The 18,929-nt window shown below is 39.8% G+C and overlaps 2 protein-coding genes across 5 annotated transcripts; one reads left to right on the forward strand and one right to left on the reverse strand.

Annotated features, from left to right (window-relative positions):
- Positions 1-155: 155 nt before the first annotated feature.
- atp6v1e1a (ATPase H+ transporting V1 subunit E1a) lies at positions 156-5,743 on the forward strand. Its single transcript, XM_063480149.1, has 9 exons — positions 156-308; positions 760-825; positions 906-1,015; positions 1,471-1,537; positions 1,852-1,941; positions 2,038-2,106; positions 2,216-2,310; positions 3,560-3,647; positions 4,954-5,743. The coding sequence occupies exons 1-9, from the start codon at positions 276-278 to the stop codon at positions 5,014-5,016; spliced, it is 681 nt and encodes a 226-aa protein (XP_063336219.1). The 5' UTR covers positions 156-275; the 3' UTR covers positions 5,017-5,743.
- On the reverse strand, positions 5,405-17,191 carry slc25a18 (solute carrier family 25 member 18). Of its 4 annotated transcripts, none has more exons than XM_063480148.1 (10): positions 17,013-17,191; positions 15,615-15,873; positions 15,269-15,391; positions 14,444-14,499; positions 14,137-14,227; positions 9,329-9,444; positions 8,350-8,539; positions 7,743-7,915; positions 7,446-7,521; positions 5,405-7,332 (listed from the first exon to the last, which is right to left on the reverse strand). In XM_063480148.1, the coding sequence occupies exons 2-10, from the start codon at positions 15,632-15,634 to the stop codon at positions 7,191-7,193; spliced, it is 987 nt and encodes a 328-aa protein (XP_063336218.1). In that variant the 5' UTR covers positions 15,635-15,873; positions 17,013-17,191; the 3' UTR covers positions 5,405-7,190. The 4 variants fall into 4 exon arrangements, with proteins under 4 accessions (XP_063336218.1, XP_063336215.1, XP_063336217.1 ...); XM_063480145.1 differs by having other exon boundaries at positions 15,615-15,971; XM_063480147.1 differs by having other exon boundaries at positions 15,615-15,971; positions 16,967-17,191.
- Positions 17,192-18,929: the final 1,738 nt, after the last annotated feature.

Raw genomic sequence — 18,929 nt, forward strand, 5'->3', positions numbered from 1 at the left:
AGATAATCCTTGATTTTCTGTAGCTATAAGAATTTCGAGGGGAGAGCATCCAACCTTAGCACCCCGCCCTCGTTACAAATATTTAACTGGAACGCGAAATGTTATTTTGAAAGTGCAGACCGGAAGTTTTATTTTACCTCCAGTGGTCAGCTCGACCACGAAAGCCAAACCGTGTTTTCACCCCAACTGTTTGCGCTTCAGTGGACGGTAAAAGTGACGGAGACAGCTAGGTTTGACAGACTTCAAAGAGACAATAAACATAACTGAGAATAGCCATGGCACTCACCGACGCTGACGTACAGAAACAGGTAAACTTTATGGAGAAGTTAAACCACGTCAATGCCACTGACGAGCGTTGTAACCTACGGTAAACATACATAATCTCAGTTAACGGGCCGAAACGTGGACTGCAGCACTGTCCCGCTGTTAATGATTATTCCGCACTATGTTTAACATTTAAGGCAACGCCGCAATTCATTTAGTTCTGGTTGTCGGTGGCAGTTTACATTATGACGGGTGCAAAGTTAAAGTTAATGCCTAAATGCTAACATTGCCATTAATGCAAGTCAAGTTGGTCTCATTGCAGTAAATAATGAAATTTGGTCACTTTCTAATGCTAAACTATCAGTTTTAGTAAAACTGTAAAAGTGTGTACGCATGTTTTTGTATCGCTCAGAAAAAAACAGACAGACACATAAAGGATGCACATTGTCAGAGATCTGAACTTGAACCAGCTGCTTTTTGTGTTTCTTATGGCAGATTAAGCACATGATGGCCTTCATTGAGCAAGAGGCCAATGAGAAAGTTGAGGAAATTGATGCAAAGGTAACTGAAGCCCTTCTGCCTGTCAGTCTTGTGGCTTTTGTCATAGTGACCACTGATTTAATGAATCTTCTCTTACACAGGCGGAGGAAGAGTTCAACATTGAGAAAGGTCGTCTGGTGCAGACTCAGCGGCTGAAAATCATGGAGTACTATGAGAAGAAGGAAAAGCAAATTGAGCAGCATAAGAAGATGTGAGAAAGAGTGGTCACTCAAACTACACAAATAGGAATGCATTCATCAAAAGAAAATTTAGTTAACCTTTGGAAATGCTACACCACAGCAGGCCTTTCTTTCTTCTTTTTAGCTCCGCTGTCCCATTGGTTTGACTGTTTCTGTAAGACGCTTTTTATCGCTGTTTATCCCACACTTACAGATCTGACACTCTGCAATCTCACATCTCATGAGTAAACGCTGTCTTTCTGAGGCAGTGACTGATCTTCTGATAGCTAGTTAGGCATCCATTGAACTAACCAACGAGGAAGCAGCATAAACAGATTTAATCAATTATGGGCCAACAACTCTGAAGAAGAGAAAATGACAACTCTAAAAGGTTCAAAATAAAATCATATTTGGTTCAGGCAGGAATTTTGCTTGAAGAATATCTCTGATAAAAGGAATTAATCGGTATAATCAACACCCTCCACAGCCAGAGATCCAACATGATGAACCAAGCCAGGCTGAAGGTGCTGAAGGCCCGAGACGACATGATCACGGTGAGCGATGAATGCTCATTTCTGTGTCCACTGGAAACCTCCTCTATTCAAATTCATCTTAACTTTAATGATGAATTTGAATTTGTTTCCATGATTAGCTTTCATTCTTGCACTAAATTCTTGTGCACGTATTTACACATGGAAATAATGTGTAAATGTTGTGTCCTCTATTTGACCTTCACTACTCCAGTACAGTAAAAAAGACTGTAAAGTGAAAAAGACACGTTCCAGTTAAATATTTGTAAAAACTGTGCTCAGATGTCATGAGTCATATATTAATTTCTCATGTATCCAGTTGTCTGTTTTTGTCACAGGATCTGTTAAACGAGGCCCGTCGGAGACTTGCAGAGATTGCTAAGGACCCTGCTAAGTACTCCAGTCTGTTGGAGGGCCTAGTGCTTCAGGTATAATCTACCATTGTGATCTATGATTGCAAACCAACTGTTAATATATTATTCAGTTTTCTATATTTAAAAAGTGAGCTTTTTTTAATGTTTCAGGGATTCTACCGACTGCTGGAGCCTAAGGTTACCATTCGCTGCCGACCGCAGGATGTTGAACTTGTTCAGGTGAAGCTGTTCTGACTAGTTATTTAGAAAAGAAGGAACAGGCCATCTGCCTCTTTTGTCGAATGCACAATAAAACATAGAGTTGTTTTCTCTCTTTATTACCAAACAGGCTGCAGTCAATAAGAACATCCCGATATACAAAGAGGCGGTGAAGAGTAATATAACAGTCAAAATCGACAAGGAACGTTTTCTTCCAGCTCAGATGTAAGATGATTCGGTTCTTCAGAAAGAAGGAGGTCATGTGATTGTTACAGATTATCTGTTTTGTATTGTCAAGATTTAGATGCAGGAATTTCTGTATTTTTAATCAAATATGACAAACACACTGTAGTCACTGCTCAGCTTTAGTTTGACCTTGGGGGTTGGAACAACTTTGTCTTTGTGGAGTAGATTCCACAAGGTGTTGGAACATTCCTAAGACTTTTTGGTCCACGTTGACATGATGTCGTCACATAGTTGTTGCAGATCATATGATGCAAACCTCCCGTTTAACCGTATGTCAGTGGATTATAATCTAGTGACTGTCGGAGCCATTCGAGTACAGTGGACACATTCTTAGATGATATGAGCTTTGTGACTTCGCACATTGTCCTGCTGCGAGCAGCAGTTACTGTGGTCATAAAGGCATGGACATGCTCAGCAAAGATACTCAGGCAAATGTCCTCCACACCGTTGCACCACCAGCAGCCTGAAGCACTGATGCATGGCCATGCTTTCATGTTGTTTTTACCACACTGTGACCCTATCAAACCAGGCAACATTTCACAAACCTCTGTTATCTAATTTTGTGAGCCCACTCAAATTATAGCCTCAGTTTACTGTTCTTAGCTGATAGGAGGGGCCCTGGTGTGCTCTTCTGCTGCTGTAGACCATCTGCTTCAAGGTTTGACATGTTGTGTGTTTGGAGGTGCTCTTTTTGTTAACTAGTGGTTATTTGAGTTACTGTTGCCTTCCTCTCACCTCAAATCAGTTCTCCTCCTACCTCTGGCATCAGCAACATACTATCACCCAGAGAACTGCTGCTCATTGGATCTATAAACCCTACAGATGGTTATGTGGAAAGATCCACATACTGCTCAACTTCTGATCAGTAGATCAGAAATTTGTGAAATACTCAGTCCAGCATGCCTGGCACCACAACCATACCACATTCTGATGCTTGGTTTGAACTTTGAACCTTACACTAGACATCCCAAAAGGTTGATTCTGTTCATCTGGACGTTTTCAGTGGGAGAAACGTTTCGTCACTCATCCAGGTGACTTCTTCAGTCTCAGCTGACTGCAGGTTTCCCAACCTTATAAACAGTACATTTGCACAATGACTGAAACTCGTACCACTGAATGAACAATAGGCCGTGATGAACAGAACAGAATCAACCTTTTGGGATTTACTTACCTGGATGATTGAGCATGCATCAAGACTTAAACTAGACATTTCATTTTATCTTAACAGCTGTGGAGGAATCGAGATGTATAATGAGAATGGGAAGATCAAGGTTTCCAACACTTTGGAGAGCAGGCTAGAACTCATTGCACAACAGGTAAAGTAACTTCGATGATATACCTCACATCCAAATCTTCTGCTGCTCACTGCAGTAGCTGCTGTTTGCCTGTGGAGGGCAGCAGAGCCCAACTTGCTTTCCAGTAGATCTAATTCACTGAAGGGTGGAGAGCTGACAGAGAAAAATCAATTTAATCATTAAGACTAGACTGTCATGCTAACAACGGATTTACTATATTTAAACTTGCTTTGGGTATTCAATGTTGCCATCGTGTCAATAACGCAAAAACTGGTTCCTTTTTTTAGAGTAAAGCTGTGAAATCAAATGTGTAGTAATTACAGTCAGTGCTGATTTATGTTCGTAAATTATTCAGCTTTGTTCAGGAGAAAGGTCTTTTGAGTATTTTCTGCAACAATTATATTATTAATGTATAGGTATTAGAAAAATAATTTTAAGATTCTCTAAAGGCCCAAATGGAGCAGCAGCCTGTGGCTTTGGAGTTTTAAAAGCTGACCTCCCCTAACCTTTATTTAGTCCCTAAGATATCTCAATATATGTAGTTAAACTTCTTTAAAATCACAGAAAGGAGAATTTCAGTGGTCTGACCCACTTAAGATCAAAGTGGGCTGTGGAATGAGACGTGGGTGGTCTAGAGCAGTCCTTTGTCTTTTCACAGAGATTCAGTACAAATGATCTTACACATCCAGGTGGAAAAAGCTGAAAGATAAATGGGATGTGTACTCACACTTGTTGGCCTTGATCAGAACAGGAGCCACAGAAATTACATAGTTACCTAGAAATTTGGGATGCTGTGTAAAATGTAAACAATGACAGGGTGCATATTATTCCACTCTGTCATTGGATGTTTTTAGGAAATTACATGGATACTTAGAAATCTGGCATCCTGTGTAAAATGTAAACAAAGAGTGCAATGGATGAATGTGCAATGATGTCTTTGGATGTTTTTAAGAAATTACATAGTTACTTAGAAACTTGGGATGCTGTTTAAAATGCAAACAATGACAGAGTGCATTTATTTGCAGGTCATTTAAAGCCTTTTTGGTAGAAGGGCAACATATCAAGGATTGAAATAGAAAAAATTGATTGAATTCAAAATGAGTATATATGCCAGAAACGAGATTTAACATTTTTAGACAGTGGCAAAAAAAATCAAATGACAATGAGTAAATAAAATGGAATGAAACTCTGTGTTTTTAAAGCTGGAAAGGAAATAAATCAAATACTGAACTGTAACAGTTAGATTCAGAAAATCCCACGAGATGTTTGAATGCTGTGGCCAAAGAAAAAATGGTTGTGATTTATATCCTTACTATCTTCTTGACAGATGATGCCTGAAGTCAGAATGAATCTGTTTGGTGCCAACCCCAATCGCAAGTTCTTGGATTAACTGTGGACATGAAGAGGGCACAGGTGGAACGTTTATGGTGATGACAGAGTATCACCATAAAATCCAACCACCTGCCATTACTGAGATCCAAAGGGAGTGTTTATATAGTTCTAAATACTAATGGACTAAATAACAATTCAGCAAGTGCTCTTACTTTGAAATGTCCTCTATTCATCTTCTCTTAAAAGGACTCATTAATGTTCTAATGACATTACAGATGTTTGTCTTCAGTCGTTTCAGTTTGAGTAAACTGAGCAAGCTGCATATTTAAACCAAAGGGGTGTGTGTGTGTGTGTGCGTGTGCGTGTGCGTGTGTGTACACAGAGTTGCTTAGCATTGTTCTCAAGGTAATAATATACCAAGGTATCAATTAAAGTGACATGAGAAATGAACATGTATGAGATATCTTTATTTACAGCTTGTAAACATACACTTTACTCAGGCTATGCTCACTCTACAATGAGGAAAATGTAGGAACCTATATAGAGTATCCACATCAAAATGTGTCTTGCATTAAAAATGTAAAAAACAAAACCTTTTAGTGGCATCCAGTGGGATTCATTAATGGCAAACTGTTGGCCAGACAAGTTGCCATACTCCCTCCATGGGTCTAACGATTACAGCTGTCTTTTGCTAAAATTGGACTCGAGTACCAAAACAATATTTCAACACAACCAGTTCCACTGATTTAAGACTTACAGTTTTTATTCTTTCGAAACTACCAGCAGTCATAAGGCCTTAATTGCATTTTCTTTAGTTATTGTGCGTACACTGAAGCGTCTTATGTATAACTGTAACTAAGCGGTAAAATGAATCCAAGGCGACAGCAAGGTTTTATTTAAACCGTTGCAAGCTGCGGAGAAGAGGACGTTAAGTCTGTGGGATCGTGGTTTTGCGGTTGCTCTCGAGCAGGAAGTGAGCAGTCTGTTAGTGTATATTGTATGCTAATGCGGCGATTAAAGCATTACCATCAGATTAACTAATGACCTCAGAGACACTGGCAGGCAGCACCTTTAAGTCCAGTGAAAGATTCCAAGATTACTCGAGTACAAGGGATACTTAACAGTAGGAAGAAGGATATGGAGCCCCGTTTTAAGAGAAAAACATTGATGTCTGAGTGATTGGCAGTTTAGACTCTGACATCATATATCATTAAGAACCTGTTAAGACAGGTACTGCTTTTCATCAGTCTGACCACATGATGCCTGAATAAGCATCCTAGTGGGTTATTCCTGAAAAGCTGTGGGATTTATCGCATTTTTATATTAATTTTAATAAAGCACAACTGCAAATACATGCTGTCACATTAAGAGTTTGTGAGTTCCTTAGTTCACTGGACAATGCCCTTTAAAACAGTTTTTTAAATTGATTTATTTTTTTACATTTTCTCCAATCAATGAAAAATCTCTGTCGCCAAGTGTGTGTGCAAGGGGCCCTGCTTTATGTCAAAACAAATGGTGAGAATATTCAAAAGTGTAATTAGACTTCCCTTAAGATAATACATAAATTATATACTCATTTCCCCTTCATCCATTTGTACGTACTGGGATGTACTACAGGATTTCTCTGCCATCTCTGTGAGTATGTGAACCCATGAGAAACATGACTATAAAACCATATGGTAATACACTATCTTTAAAAAAAGAGTGAGGCCAGCGATGTTGTATATTCCATGTCTGTAAAGGGTTTTTAGATGAAGCTTGAAAGGAGACAATCTTAAAAAGCTGATGCGCAGGCCAAAGAAACTGTCAGATTGGCAGGCATTTGAGTTAGCAGGCTCAAACAACATGCACCAATTGTCCCAGAAAATAACAGATCTCTCTCAGGTGAAAGGACTAAGCCCAGGCATATTGGCAGGAACTACCCTGGGATAACCAGGCCAGCTTGGGACACAATCCTCACATTAATCATACACATACAAAGGACCTTGCTTAACCTACAGAATCCTGCTTACGGCAAGTGAAAACCTAGAGAAACATTAGTGTGAACCCGCTAGTCCACATATTAGTAAATGAAGCTTCCTTCATGCATATTCTGACCATTGCTCTTCCTTTGGTTAGTGGATTGTGGCTGTATTTCTCCTCTGTCTCTGTTTTCTCTGCTCACTGAGTAACAAAAGCAGCATATTGTCTGCACAGAAACAACACCACTGCTGCCACTGGTACTTAGCATTGCTATCCCAACAACCCTAGTACTGTCTCCCCTACCCCAAGAAAGTAGACACCCTGGGCAATGCCAAAAAGAGGAGCAATGACTAAAGCACGACAGGTCGCACCCTTCAGGAATGCTGATGGACCCTCTCGCCTCATGATGCGCCTGCGAAGGGATCAGAGAGGAAAAGGCAAAAAATACAAGAAAGGCAGTGTTACTGGGCTGGTTACGCTTATAAAAACTCTATTGTGGAAGCAAATGTGGCATTATAAGCTTACGTTGTGCAGTCAAGAATTCCTCTGTATGTATCCTCCCCGGCACCTTTCTGCAAGGTCTGCAGACGGGTCTTTATTACTGTTAGAACAAATGAGGCAGCCAAACTCTGAATGTGTTAAAATTAACAAGGTTGTATTTGATTTCTTATAAACTTTATTATGTGAATCTGTTGCACCCTTTCATTAACATAAATAATTATAATGTAAGTAAAACAGTCTTGTCTAATAAGATAAATATTATATTGGAGTGAAGTATTGCAACATGAAGAAGGTATATACTCGTATCTGACTCCCACTCACCATCCAGCGGTGTAACTGCCACAGCTGCCACTGAGCCAGCGGAGCAGCCTGCCACAAAGGACTGCCAGAACGGCGCTCGGGCCTGCACATCAGCCTGCCCACTTGCACTTTCCCGGCCCAGGGCATTAAGGTTGGCAAACAGGGGGAAATAGATCATAGAGAAGGGGACATCCCTGAAAGATAAGAGGATAAGTGGGGGAAAGAAATATGACCGGGTCGCAGGAGACACATGAACCTGTTAAACTGCAGCATAGCAGACAGACATAGCTGCAGGAATCTATTGATTAGTGTTGATTAGCAGAGATGTCACAGACAACAACCGCAGTACAAGGTATGCAAAATGTAAAATCCAAAAGCAGCTCATTTGAACACTGACAGAGTTTAAAAGGAAGAGACTGTGTCCTTTAAACATTTGTGTATGGCAGCCTTCAACACGAAGCATAGTGCAATGGATATATATGAAAAAATGCAATAGAAGTGTTTGCCTTATTCAAAGTAATTGAAAAATCGGAAAATGACTTTTTTGAATTGATATTTAATGTGAACAGAATGTTGTTAAAATGGTCACAGTGACTACTTCATTTACTTATTTATGGGTGTGCGTTACCTCATTAAGGTGGCTCCTACCCCTCTGTAGAGACCAGCTAGGCCACGAGTCTTCAGCAGCTCCATGGTGATGCCTGTGGCTGAGGGTCGTGGTGGTGGGGTTGATTGGGCTTGTGAAGAGGGGGCCACCAGCGATGGGGCTGGCCCAGGAGCAGCAGCCTGTGCTGGAGCTGCCATTGGCCTTTGTGCAGCTAATGGATAAACAGATTTACCCACGTAAGAAAACACATGGAGGCTACTGTAATGCTGCAACAGTGATGCTGTAAATGCTTTTTGTTAATAAGCACATCTTTGGGTTTGTCATTGAATGCACAATTCATCCATCAACAAACAATATCTGAAATGACATGACATGCTTTACTGTATCCTCATCACATCCTCTTACACTTACCAGACACTTTATTATGTCAATTTCTAATGAGCCAGTCACATAACAGCAGCTCAGTGCATTATGGGATGTAGACATGGTCTGCAGAATGGTCAGGCTGTTTCAAGCAACAGTAACTTAAATCTGCTAGGTACAACCAAAAACACCTGAATCTTAGGCTACACTACACATAGACTCACCAGAATTGGAGAGCAGAAGATTGGAAAAATGTTGCCTTAACAACAATTGAGCATATTTTAAGTGCTGCACCCTACCTGAGTATTTCTGCTGAACATGTACATCCCTTTTTGATAACAATATACATATCTTCTGATAGCTTCTTCAAGCAGGACAACACTACATGCCAGTCAGTTTGTTGTGCTCAAATGGCCTCCATAAGTCATCAGCTCTCAATCTAATAGAGCCACTTTAGGATTTATTGGAATGGGGGGTGTTGCATCATGTATGTGCAGCTAATAAATCTGCAACAACTGCGTGATGCTCTCCATATAGACTTTGTTCCAATGTATAGTCCAAATGTATTTGGTCATATATAATAATCTCTGAGAAATGTTTCCCGCTAGTTTAATATTAAATCCACTAAAGACCTCACCAAGCCTTCCTGCATCTTGTAACTGGATCTTTAGCATCTCCATGGGTGTGGTTACCACCACCTGGCAGGTTCCAGCCCCACACCCTGCCAGTACCTCCCCCCATAGCGGCAACTTCCTGCAGACAGAGAATAGTGTCGGTAACAGAAATATGCAGCCGTATGTCCAGTGAGCCTCTGTGGTGTAATAGGATAAGGGCCCTACTTTAATGGATTTAGCATTTTGATGTGCATTGTTGGTTGTTTTTGTAGTTGCACTTTATATACAAGCCTGAGTTTGGCCAGATATTGCCAAAGACTGTGGATATTATGTATCCATGCTAGAATATACAGTGGCTTGCAAAAGTATTCGGCCCCCTTGAACTTTTCCACATTTTGTCACATTACAGCCACAAACATGAATCAGTTTTATTGGAATTCCACGTGAAAGACCAATACAAAGTGGTGTACACGTGAGAAGTGGAACGAAAATCATACATGATTCCAAACATTTTTTACAAATAAATAACTGCAAAGTGGGGTGTGCATAATTATTCAGCCCCCTGAGTCAATACTTTGTAGAACCACCTTTTGCTGCAATTACAGCTGCCAGTCTTTTAGGGTATGTCTCTACCAGCGTTGCACATCCAGAGACTAAAATCCTTTCCCATTCTTCTTTGCAAAACAGCTCCAGCTCAGTCAGATTAGATGGACAGCGTTCGTGAACAGCAGTTTTCAGATCTTGCCACAGATTCTGGATTGGATTTAGATCTGGACTTTGACTGGGCCATTCTAACACATGGATATGTTTTGTTTTAAACCATTCCATTGTTGCCCTGGCTTTATGTTTAGGGTCGTTGTCCTGCTGGAAGGTGAACCTCCGCCCCAGTCTCAAGTCTTTTGCAGACTCCAAGAGGTTTTCTTCCAAGATTGCCCTGTATTTGGCTCCATCCATCTTCCCATCAACTCTGACCAGCTTCCCTGTCCCTGCTGAAGAGAAGCACCCCCAGAGCATGATGCTGCCACCACCATATTTGACAGTGGGGATGGTGTGTTCAGAGTGATGTGCAGTGTTAGTTTTCCGCCACACATAGCATTTTGCATTTTGGCCAAAAAGTTCCATTTTGGTCTCATCTGACCAGAGCACCTTCTTCCACATGTTTGCTGTGTCCCCCACATGGCTTGTGGCAAACTGCAAACGGGACTTCTTATGGTTTTCTGTTAACAATGGCTTTCTTCTTGCCACTCTTCCATAAAGGCCAACTTTGTGCAGTGCACAACTAATAGTTGTCCTATGGACAGATTCCCCCACCTGAGCTGTAGATCTCTGCAGCTCGTCCAGAGTCACCATGGGCCTCGTGGCTGCATTTCTGATCAGCGCTCTCCTTGTTCGGCCTGTGAGTTTAGGTGGACGGCCTTGTCTTGGTAGGTTTACAGTTGTGCCATACTCCTTCCATTTCTGAATGATCGCTTGAACAGTGCTCCGTGGGATGTTCAAGGCTTGGGAAATCTTTTTGTAGCCTAAGCCTGCTTTAAATTTCTCAATAACTTTATCCCTGACCTGTCTGGTGTGTTCTTTGGACTTCATGGTGTTGTTGCTCCCAATATTCTCTTAGACAACCTCAGAGGCCGTCACAGGGCAGTTGTGGAGCTGTTTTGCAAAGAAGAATGGGCAAGGATTTCAGTCTCTAGATGTGCAAAGCTGGTAGAGACATACCCTAAAAGACTGGCAGCTGTAATTGCAGCAAAAGGCGGTTCTACAAAGTATTGACTCAGGGGGCTGAATAATTACGCACACCCCACTTTTCAGTTATTTATTTGTAAAAAATGTTTGGAATCATGTATGATTTTCGTTCCACTTCTCACGTGTACACCACTTTGTATTGGTCTTTCACGTGGAATTCCAATAAAATTGATTCATGTTTGTGGCTGTAATGTGACAAAATGTGGAAAAGTTCAAGGGGGCCGAATACTTTTGCAAGCCACTGTATATATATCTATATATCTATATATCTATATACACACACACACACACACACACACACACACACACACACACACATATATACACATATGTAACAATGCTAGAATGTATCCATGTATCAATACTAGAATGTATCTATGTATCCATGCTAGAATGTATCCCTGTATCCATGTTAGAATGTATCCATGTATCAGTACTAGAATGTATCCCTGTATCCATGCTAGAATGTATCCATCTATCAATGCTAGAATGTATCCATGCTAGAATGTATCCATGTATCCATGTTAGAATGTATCCATGTATCAATACTAGAATGTATCACTGCTGGAATGTATCTATGTATCAATGCTAGAATGTATCCATGTATCAATGCTAGAATGTATCCATGCTAGAATGTATCCATGTTTCAATGCTAGAATGTATCCATGCTAGAATGTATCCATGCTAGAATGTATCTATGTATCAATGCTAGAATGTATCCATGCTAGAATGTATCCATGCTAGAATGTATCCATGTATCCATGCTAGAATGTATCCATGCTAGAATGTATCTATGTATCAATGCTAGAATGTATCCATGCTAGAATGTATCCATGTTTCAATGCTAGAATGTATCCATGCTAGAATGTATCTATGTATCAATGCTAGAATGTATCCATGCTAGAATGTATCCCTGTATCCATGCTAGAATGTATCCATGCTAGAATGTATCTATGTATCAATGCTAGATCGTATCCATGCTAGAATGTATCCATGTATCAATGCTAGATCGTATCCATGCTAGAATGTATCCATGTATCAATGCTAGAATGTATCCATGCTAGAATGTATCCATGTATCCATGCTAGAATGTATCCATGTATCCATGCTAGAATGTATCCATGCTAGAATGTATCTATGTATCAATGCTAGAATGTATCCATGCTAGAATGTATCCATGTGTCAATGCTAGAATGTATCCATGCTAGAATGTATCTATGTATCAATGCTAGAATGTATCCATGCTAGAATGTATCCCTGTATCCATGCTAGAATGTATCCATGCTAGAATGTATCTATGTATCAATGCTAGAATGTATCCATGCTAGAATGTATCTATGTATCAATGCTAGATCGTATCCATGCTAGAATGTATCCATGTATCAATGCTAGAATGTATCCATGCTAGAATGTATCCATGTATCCATGCTAGAATGTATCCATGTATCAATGCTAGAATGTATCCATGTATCCATGCTATAATGTATCTCTGTATCAAAGCTAGAATGTATCAATGCTAGAATGTATCCATGCTAGGTTGTATCCATGTATCAATGCTAGAATGTATCCATGCTAGGTTGTATCTATGTATCAATGCTAGAATGTATCCATGTTTCAATGCTAGAATGTATCTATGTATCATTGCTAGAATGTATCCATGTATCCATGCTAGAATGTATCTATGTATCAATGCTAGAATGTATCCATGCTAGAATGTATCTATGTATCAATGCTAGAATGTATCCATGCTAGAATGTATCCATGTTTCAATGCTAGAATGTATCTATGTATCATTGCTAGAATGTATCCATGTATCCATGCTATAATGTATCTATGTATCAATGCTAGAATGTATCCATGTTTCAATGCTAGAATGTATCTATGTATCATTGCTAGAATGTATCCATGTATCCATGCTATAATGTATCTCTGTATCAAAGCTAGAATGTATCCATGCTAGAATGTATCCATGCTAGGTTGTATCTATGTATCAATGCTAGAATGTATCCATGCTAGGTTGTATCTATGTATCAATGCTATAATGTATCTCTGTATCAAAGCTAGAATGTATCAATGCTAGAATGTATCCATGCTAGGTTGTATCTATGTATCAATGCTAGAATGTATCCATGTTTCAATGCTAGAATGTATCTATGTATCATTGCTAGAATGTATCCATGTATCCATGCTAGAATGTATCTATGTATCAATGCTAGAATGTATCCATGCTAGAATGTATCTATGTATCAATGCTAGAATGTATCCATGCTAGGTTGTATCTATGTATCAATGCTAGAATGTATCCATGCTAGAATGTATCCATGTTTCAGTGCTAGAATGTATCTATGTATCAATGCTAGAATGTATCCATGCTAGAATGTATCTATGTATCAATGCTAGAATGTATCCATGCTAGAATGTATCCATATTTCAATGCTCGAATGTATCCATGTTTCAATGCTAGAATGTATCTATGTATCATTGCTAGAATGTATCTATGTATCAATGCTAGAATGTATCCATGCTAGAATGTATCCATGTGTCAATGCTAGAATGTATCCATGTATCCATGCTAGAATGTATCTATGTATCAATGCTAGAATGTATCTATGTATCAATGCTAGAATGTATCCATGCTAGAATGTATCCATGTATCCATGCTAGAATGTATCTATGTATCAATGCTAGAATGTATCTATGTATCGATGCTAGAATGTATCTATGTATCAATGCTAGAATGTATCCATGTATCAATGCTAGAATGTATCTATGTATCAATGCTAGAATGTATCCATGCTAGAATGTATCCATGCTAGAATGTATCCATGCTAGAATGTATCCATGTATCCATGCTAGAATGTATCTATGTATCATTGTTAGAATGTATCAATGCTAGAATGTATCCATGTATCCATGCTAGAATGTAACAGAGGCAACAGACTAACTATTTCAAGTTGAAGAAAATCCTACTTGATTACATGGTGCACAAATTAAATGATCAATATACTATAGTATAAGACACTGAAAGCCATACTTATGCTTTAGCTTTACGTCACATAACTTCAGTGAGCAACAAAAGCTACATTACCCATCCTTAGAGAGCTTCTGTCTGAAGACATCATTGGCAGCCAGTTTGATGGCTTTTTCAGGTGTAACTAGAGTGAGGTTTACCGCTGCACCTGGAGGTAAACAAACTGACTATTAACAGCGATGCTTAAGGTACAAAAATAGAACAAAACTAAAAACCAGCTTATGGCTTTCCACCTGGGGTAGTAGGTAATCGTTATCATGATAAAAAGATTTAGAGCATGCAGAAGAAACAATGGCGTAGGTGGTGAGATTTCTTTTACAGTTACAGTGTTGTTTATCACAGTACTTAGAAATGCAAAGAATACCTCTGTAGCATCCAAAATAGCCTTCTGAGCGCACCGTCTTGGCCAAACAGTCAAGCCTTTAAAGACAACAACGAAGAAGTGAAAATCACTCTTAATTAAAAAGCCATAGCAGTATCCAGATCTTTTACAACGGACTCTACAGTCATACATGTTGCCTTTGTCCTGTAACCCAGCCCTCTACTCTGGCTTTACGACAAATACGGCTACAGAAAGTGATTATATTCAAATTCTCTATTTTATTTCCAAATGCCAACTTTGTATCTGTCCCTTTAAAGGAATATTTCAAGCTATTTTTACATGTCTGACTCACTCTGGAAAATCACAAGCCACTAAACACAGGAAAGGCACGCCCCACCAGCCAGCAGTATTGATGCCCACCAGATGTGTGCAGCTAACCATTTAGGGTCAATGTGTCTTTTAAGGACACCAAACTCCCTTTACATCTTGATCTCTTGATCTATTAAATAGATGTTTAGAGTCCATCAGTATGCATGACCATGACCCCAATGAGTTCCTGTACAAACTCATCAAAACATAGACGCAAATATTGAGAGACCATGTTTTACTCTACTGCTCCACCCTTTGAGATTCTGTGGAGAAATATGTCAGACATGGTTGTGTGCAGTTCGAATTACATCAGGAGGAAAATATTTAACTTTGATTCTGATTTCCACAAAATACAATTATCTGTAAGCAGCTCTTATATGATTTTTTCTTCATTAGTACCAATAACTAAAATAATTTAAAGCATAAAACAAAAAAGCTTTATATCTGACAGATCAATCAGATTAGCATATTAACCCCGGCTGAGGAAACCCCACTCACATTCCTTTGTAGACTTGGATACCCTGCTGGTTCTGTAGGCGGGTCTTGGCCAGATCTATAGGAAATACACATGTCACACCAACCAGGCCTGCCACGCCCCCATTAATCAGCTTAGCAGGGAGACTGCGAAGGGATCAACATAGACACAGAACAATTTACACACAGCCATGAAAACAAGCCGTGCGAACAACAAATCAGAGTGACAAAGTAGACACACAGAGGGAGGGGATTCCCAACCAGTCCCGCACACACAAAGAGAGCATAAAAGATAAATATTACCACAGCTGTTGCTTCCATTTGGAGAAAACCTCTTTATTAGACCAAACAAACAGGATTCATTACTTACCTAACTTTCTTCTCTCCCATCCTGCTTGTGTTTGGGCTCCACGCCTAACCTGCTACTCTTCTTGTCCCACCTCTTTGTCGTCTTCCTCTCCTCCCTGCTTTTCCACACTTCGGTCCACAGCCCAGAGTTGTCGATGTAGTTCAACCCTCACCTGTCCTCTCAAGCCAAAAACGCACCCTGCAGTGTCCTTTGACGTGGTAGAAATAGACCGTTTTCTTCTTCCTCTCCCTGGTATGTCAGGGATGGACGCCCTCCTTTCCTGTTGTGGTCAGACCCACCAGAGTTTAATTTGTGTCTTCTGGCCAGTTGTTATGCTGTGCTGTACTTCACACAAAAACCCAGCCGTTCTTCCACTGTCTGGACAGACAAATGCAGATTCATGTAGAGTAAGACCAATATCTTCCTTCCAGATATCAAAGCCCTCCTGATGAGACTTTTTCTTTGGTGTTTTATCCTAATAGGAGGGCATGGTTACAATGAGGGATTGACACACCTCACATTGAATGTCAGGCTGCATAAAATCCAGTCATTCATAAAGCTGAATCGTATCATATTCTGGGACTACCACACTAAGACAGAACATCTTGAGTCTCTCTAATCTGCCAGCTAAAAGGGATAAAGAGTATTTGTTCCGGCCAGGAGGGCAGAGCTGAAAATGGGAGTATTCTCTGTATTGCTTTTGCAGTTCACCAGCTACAAAAGGCTGAAGAGGAGATTTGAGTGGTTTGGAAAAATATCTGACAGTTTTTTTCCCCCCTTTCTTTTAGTTCAGTGGTTTGTAGTCTAGCTTCAGTGGTGTATATTACAGATAGTACAAATGCTGCTGAAACCTTACCTGGGGACCCAGTTCTTGTCTTCCTTTACATTGTTCTCAGTTTTATGCGTCCTTTTTCTGTCTTTTCCACTCCCTGCATACCCCAATTCCTCATCTCCCTAATTAATCTCTCTCGTAATCTCTCCGCCTCCACTCCATCTCTATTTTTACCACTGTAAACCTCAACTATATCCTTCATTGTCTTGTTGTTGAAGATTTAAAAAACCTTGAGATTCAACATTTTGTATCTTTTGATGTCATCTCAGCAATTTTATCCCAAAGTGTTTCTTTCTGTCTCTGAACACTGTCTTTTTCCGTTGCCGGCGCATAGCTACATTCTACACATGCCTTTCACTGAGCCTCTTTCTGTGAAACTTTCTTTTAGATCCATTCACGAACAGTAGTGACCCTGCCAAAACACAGAGAAGGGTGCCTCAACCCCAGCCAACCTCCAACTTCCCCCAGAAACTGCACTAGAGCACCCGGCTCACATAGTTCAGAAGCACAAGCCCCACGAGACAGCTTCCAAGAAACTCACTTTTCTTCCATCACAGAGACGCAGCAGTAAGAAATGCTGGTCCTACCTCTGGTGAAGCATCCCACAAGCAGGATCAGGCTGTCCGCTTTCCTTTCACGTCAACAATGCATCCAGGAATGGTAGTCAAGCGAGAGCGATCTGAGAGAGCCAGCCGCCACTCAGGGGCCGTTGCACAAACACGAGTATTGTCCTGCTGCCTAAATCCCTCCCTCTTATGGTGACTCTCTGCTTGACACAGCCCAGCAACGCAGCTCTGCACTAACACATCTAGACATAAACTCAAGCCTGTGGAGCTGCTGTTAGAGGACGCACAACAGACACTGCAGAGACTAATACTCACAATTATACCTCAGTGTGTATTACTTCTACATACTGTATAAATAAACACGACACAGAACGTGAACTGAAACAAAAAAGGCTGCTCGCCAGTAATGAGCTCCCTATTCATTAGTCCTGCTATTACATAATATGTCCAGGAGCACTGAATGCAATAAATGTTCACAGACTTACAATTACTACTAATAGTTGTATCCAATGGCATAATGCACACAGTTTGTGCCATTACTGAAAAATCTGGGGAAAAAAGCAATTACAGGATTTTAAAAAAGAAAAAAGGAGGATGTGATCATGGCAGCTACTGCTCATTGCCCTTACACCATTTCTTCATGAGAATTGATTCAAATATTGATCGTTCTTAATGGAAAAACAGTTAGTATCAATGACGCTCACTCATCAGCGCATATTTTCAAACTCGGCTTTCACTCTTAAAAAACTTGTGGTTATGCCTTCAGTTTAGAAAAAAGAGCACAAATGTGGTGGAAATAGAAAAATGATTATTGCCTAGATATGTAGTGTTTACTTTTGTATGGAAAGACTTCGTTTCAGTTAGAATAGAGAAATTACATCATTACGAGAGGTTTCAGTTTTTAGAAATCTAGACCTTATTGTAGAAAATACAAATGAATAAGTACAATTTATGATAACAGCAAAAACAACAATAATAATGATAACTTTGATTTTTATTGTGCATTTCAAGAAACTCAATGATGCTTTACAAAGAACATAAATAAACAAAAAGGCTAGAGGTTGAAGGCTTTCTTGAACAGGTGAGTTTCTTATGATGGGATGTTGCAAAGCTCAGGTGGGAGAGATTCGGGATGGGATTAGAGTTACAGAGGGGGGTGCCACACTGAAGGCTCTGCCCACAGAGGTATGGAGGTGGGTGTGAGGAACAGAAAGCAGACCCAATGACTGTCTTTAACTCTGTTGATATGTGAGCAATTACTTTTTGTTAACAAAAAAACAATAATATGTGGTTAAGAAATGCTTTTTCTATCCTCTAATTATACCTTGGCATGCTGAAATACTGCTAGTATTGAATAAAACAGTAAAATGTGGGACCATGGTAAAGATATAATGAAGTGCATAACAAACAAACAGACTAGTTCTGATGTTTTTGGCATCACATACTCTTTTGGAATAAGCTGGTCTATTTCTTATCCTTCAGTAATGAAATAAATATGTTTTACTAGAATAAGACTAGCAAAATCACACGCAAACACTCCAGGATACAGCATTGTATTGAAAACCACATAAAGTATGTGTTGATCATCAGAGAAAATAGATGCTTGTATTATATATTTGTTTGTTATTAGTGGTGTCATCAAGTATATGCAGCACTAAAATGCTGTTGCAAAGTAAGGGGGAGCAAATCAAAACAATATGTGCAACAGTACGTGATCCTTTATATATGACTATTAGATATTGTATGTCTTAACACCCGTGAAAGGGGTTTTGCTTATTTTACCTACATTGAAAGCTTCTATGGATTGTTAAGTTAACCAGCTTACTTCTGACTGGAAGTCTAATCAACCACGGAAACTGAAATCACCTGTGTGAATGTGCAGTGCTTCCACTTTGTAGGTAGAGGCACTAGAATTTTCCCCTTTATATGCATACAAGG

Source organism: Pelmatolapia mariae, linkage group LG7, assembly GCF_036321145.2.
Source record: "Pelmatolapia mariae isolate MD_Pm_ZW linkage group LG7, Pm_UMD_F_2, whole genome shotgun sequence".
Lineage (NCBI taxonomy): Eukaryota > Metazoa > Chordata > Actinopteri > Cichliformes > Cichlidae > Pelmatolapia > Pelmatolapia mariae.